Source organism: Carassius auratus, unplaced genomic scaffold (assembly GCF_003368295.1).
Source record: "Carassius auratus strain Wakin unplaced genomic scaffold, ASM336829v1 scaf_tig00216004, whole genome shotgun sequence".
Taxonomy (NCBI): Eukaryota; Metazoa; Chordata; class Actinopteri; order Cypriniformes; family Cyprinidae; genus Carassius; species Carassius auratus.
Window position 1 is genome coordinate 25001 of NW_020528356.1, and position 2500 is coordinate 27500.

At 44.9% G+C, this 2500-nt stretch overlaps 2 protein-coding genes across 3 annotated transcripts in view; both read right to left on the reverse strand.

Moving 5' to 3' along the window:
- The window catches only part of LOC113096613 (peroxisome proliferator-activated receptor delta-like), a 6257-nt gene extending 5486 nt beyond the window's left edge, over positions 1-771 (reverse strand). Inside the window, exon 1 of one of the 2 annotated variants that reach the window (XM_026261982.1) lies at positions 521-771. In XM_026261982.1, the coding sequence (XP_026117767.1) occupies positions 521-745 (225 nt within the window). In that variant the 5' untranslated portion in view covers positions 746-771. The remainder of the gene's footprint in view (positions 1-520) is intronic. The other variant, XM_026261983.1, reaches the window with a different exon arrangement.
- A 720-nt stretch (positions 772-1491) lies between these two features.
- LOC113096612 (differentially expressed in FDCP 6 homolog) overlaps positions 1492-2500 on the reverse strand; it is an 8271-nt gene continuing 7262 nt past the window's right edge. Inside the window, exons 9-11 of the mRNA XM_026261981.1 lie at positions 2090-2288; positions 1926-2016; positions 1492-1848 (exon numbers count right to left, since the gene is read on the reverse strand). Coding sequence (XP_026117766.1) covers positions 1661-1848; positions 1926-2016; positions 2090-2288 — 478 coding nt within the window. The 3' untranslated portion in view covers positions 1492-1660. The remainder of the gene's footprint in view (positions 1849-1925; positions 2017-2089; positions 2289-2500) is intronic.

A 2500-nucleotide genomic window follows, 5' to 3' on the forward strand; every position in this document is an offset into this window, starting at 1 on the left:
ATGAACGGGTGCCACCACAAACATCTCAAAGTTCACATCAACAGATGATTATTTGGGAGTTGAGTGGGCGACTCTGGCCTTGACGGCTTCTTCATGTTTGTGTTTTTGCCTAAAGTTAAACTTGTGATGAATGAAAGCACTTTAAACACTTTTCCAGTGATTTTTCAGCCGTTTCTGAGTCCAGTAAGAGTTTGTTTAGTAAGTAAACACACACTGTGTGCCAGTGCCTATGTTGCAAGAGAACTGACCGTAACAAAAACACCCCAAAACAACCTCCACCTACTAACAACACAAGCCTGAGCCATTCATCCATCTATCTATTCATCTGTTCATCTATGTGTCTATCTATTCACGCACACACACACACACACACACACACACACATATATATATAATCTACAGGTGCGTGCCTTTAAACTGGTCAACACAAAACTCTCTTTTAAACTTCACATGAGTGTAAACTTCAGGTTGTCTGTAAATAAACAATCTATCAAAGTCTCACATGACAGAACAAACTTACGAGAGAGAACGAGAGATCCCGACACTTTATTCCGTAGTCTTCCGAGAGCCCGGGAGATGTTTCATGTTCACCGGGACTGCGCTTCATCACGGGGGAGTCCCGACGGCGCGAGCGCTCCGGATCACACGCGTCACAGCCCCGCTCCGGGATGACGTCATAGCGGCGCATTTCACTTAACCCTGTAGGAACCTCGTGAGTCGGCTGTATACGAGTATATATAAACATACCCACACCTGTGCTGTATTTGAAAACGCGCTTTTAAGAAGTGCTCTCTTTAGCTGCACAACACACTTTATTAAACCTCCAGCAGATGTCGCTGTCCGCCGTATAACACATACGATAACAGCTGATAAACTGACTCGGAACTTGAGGATGTGTTTGGTATTTGTGCATTAGCATCCAGAGAGTGAATACAAGCGTGTTAACTTCCTCATGTGTCACATTTGTGCAACACAAATGGCAAACTTATCTTATTTACAGTATTTGAGTGAGATTTGATTAAAAAATGTATAAAACACTCCCGAGAAACACAGGTTTTATTTTCTACTCATTTATTTCCTCTCGTGACAGTGAGCGAGAGATGAAGAGCAGTTTATCACACAGGAAACAGGAAGTAAAACCACAGCAGCTTCACCAAAAACCAGCCTGGGTCTATCAACAAAACACATTCCAGTTCCAGTTATGATTTCAGCTATCGTTCATTCACAGTCAATTTTTTTTAAAGAAAAAGTTAACTCAAAACAAAAAGTGCTGAAAATTTACATCAGTGTCTCAGCAATGTATGCTCTGGGGTGAATGGGTGCCGTCAAAATGAGAGTGTGATTAAAACATAATAATCCACAGGATTCTGGACTCATCTTAATGCTGGATGTGTTTCATCTTTTGTCTTCTCCAGATGTTCACTGATGGACTGGAGTGCTGTGGATTATTGTGATGTTTTTATCAGACTCTCATTCTGACGGCACCCATTCACTGCAGAGCATCCATTGTTGAGACACTGATGCAATGCTACATTTCTCCAGATCTGATGAAGAAACAAACTCATCCACATCTGGGATGGCCTGAGGGTGAGCATATTTTCATTTTTGGCTGAACTAAGTTTATTAAGTGCCATGTCAGAACTACTCATTTCTGTCAGGTTTATTCAGCCTCGGCATCAGTCGGCTCTTTGTTCTCACAGTCCATATTATCACAGTCGCTGTTGTCGTCACAATCGAGGCTGTTCTGTTTCTCTCTCGCGGGTCTCGCTGGAGGTCTGGATGCGCTCTCGCTGACCGATGGGACGCGGACCAGAGGTGCCAGAAGATTACTAGAGGATGCTCTCCTTTCTTTAAGAGAATTGGACAGAAGAATAGAAATAAACTCAGTTTGTATGCATTTTTAATGCTGCAAGAACGTAACACACCTCCAGGGCCGATGGGGTGCATCAGGCGGTTCATCTCCACGTTCCAGTGTTTAACGCTCGTACTGGCCTGCCGGAGTTTACACTGGGCGGCCTGTGGATGACACACATTCATGAGTGTAGAGGAACATGTGAAGAACACAACACTAGCGCAGCGTTGAGCTTACCACGATGTCCTCATCCACTCTGCGTCGGCTGGCCCTCACTCTGTCCAGCTGGTGCTGGGCCTCGTCCAGAGCATGTGACTTCTTCTCCATCTCCTGCAGGAGCTCCTGCTTCTCGCGCTGGGTCTGCTGGAGCTGCTCCTCCTGGTCCTCCTGCAGCTCCAGCAGAGACTTCACCTTCTCCTCCTCCTCCGCCAGCAGTCTGACAACACACAACCAAACGCTAGCGGTTAGCTAAACACCAGACAAACTCAATGAACTACACCTAAACACAGGAAACGTTAACACAGCTAAACGTCAGAAACATGGATGCTAGCACAGCTTAATGTCAGAAACATGGATGCTAGCACAGCTTAATGTCAGAAACATGCTAGCACAGCTAATTACCTGAAACACTGATGTTAACACAGCTAA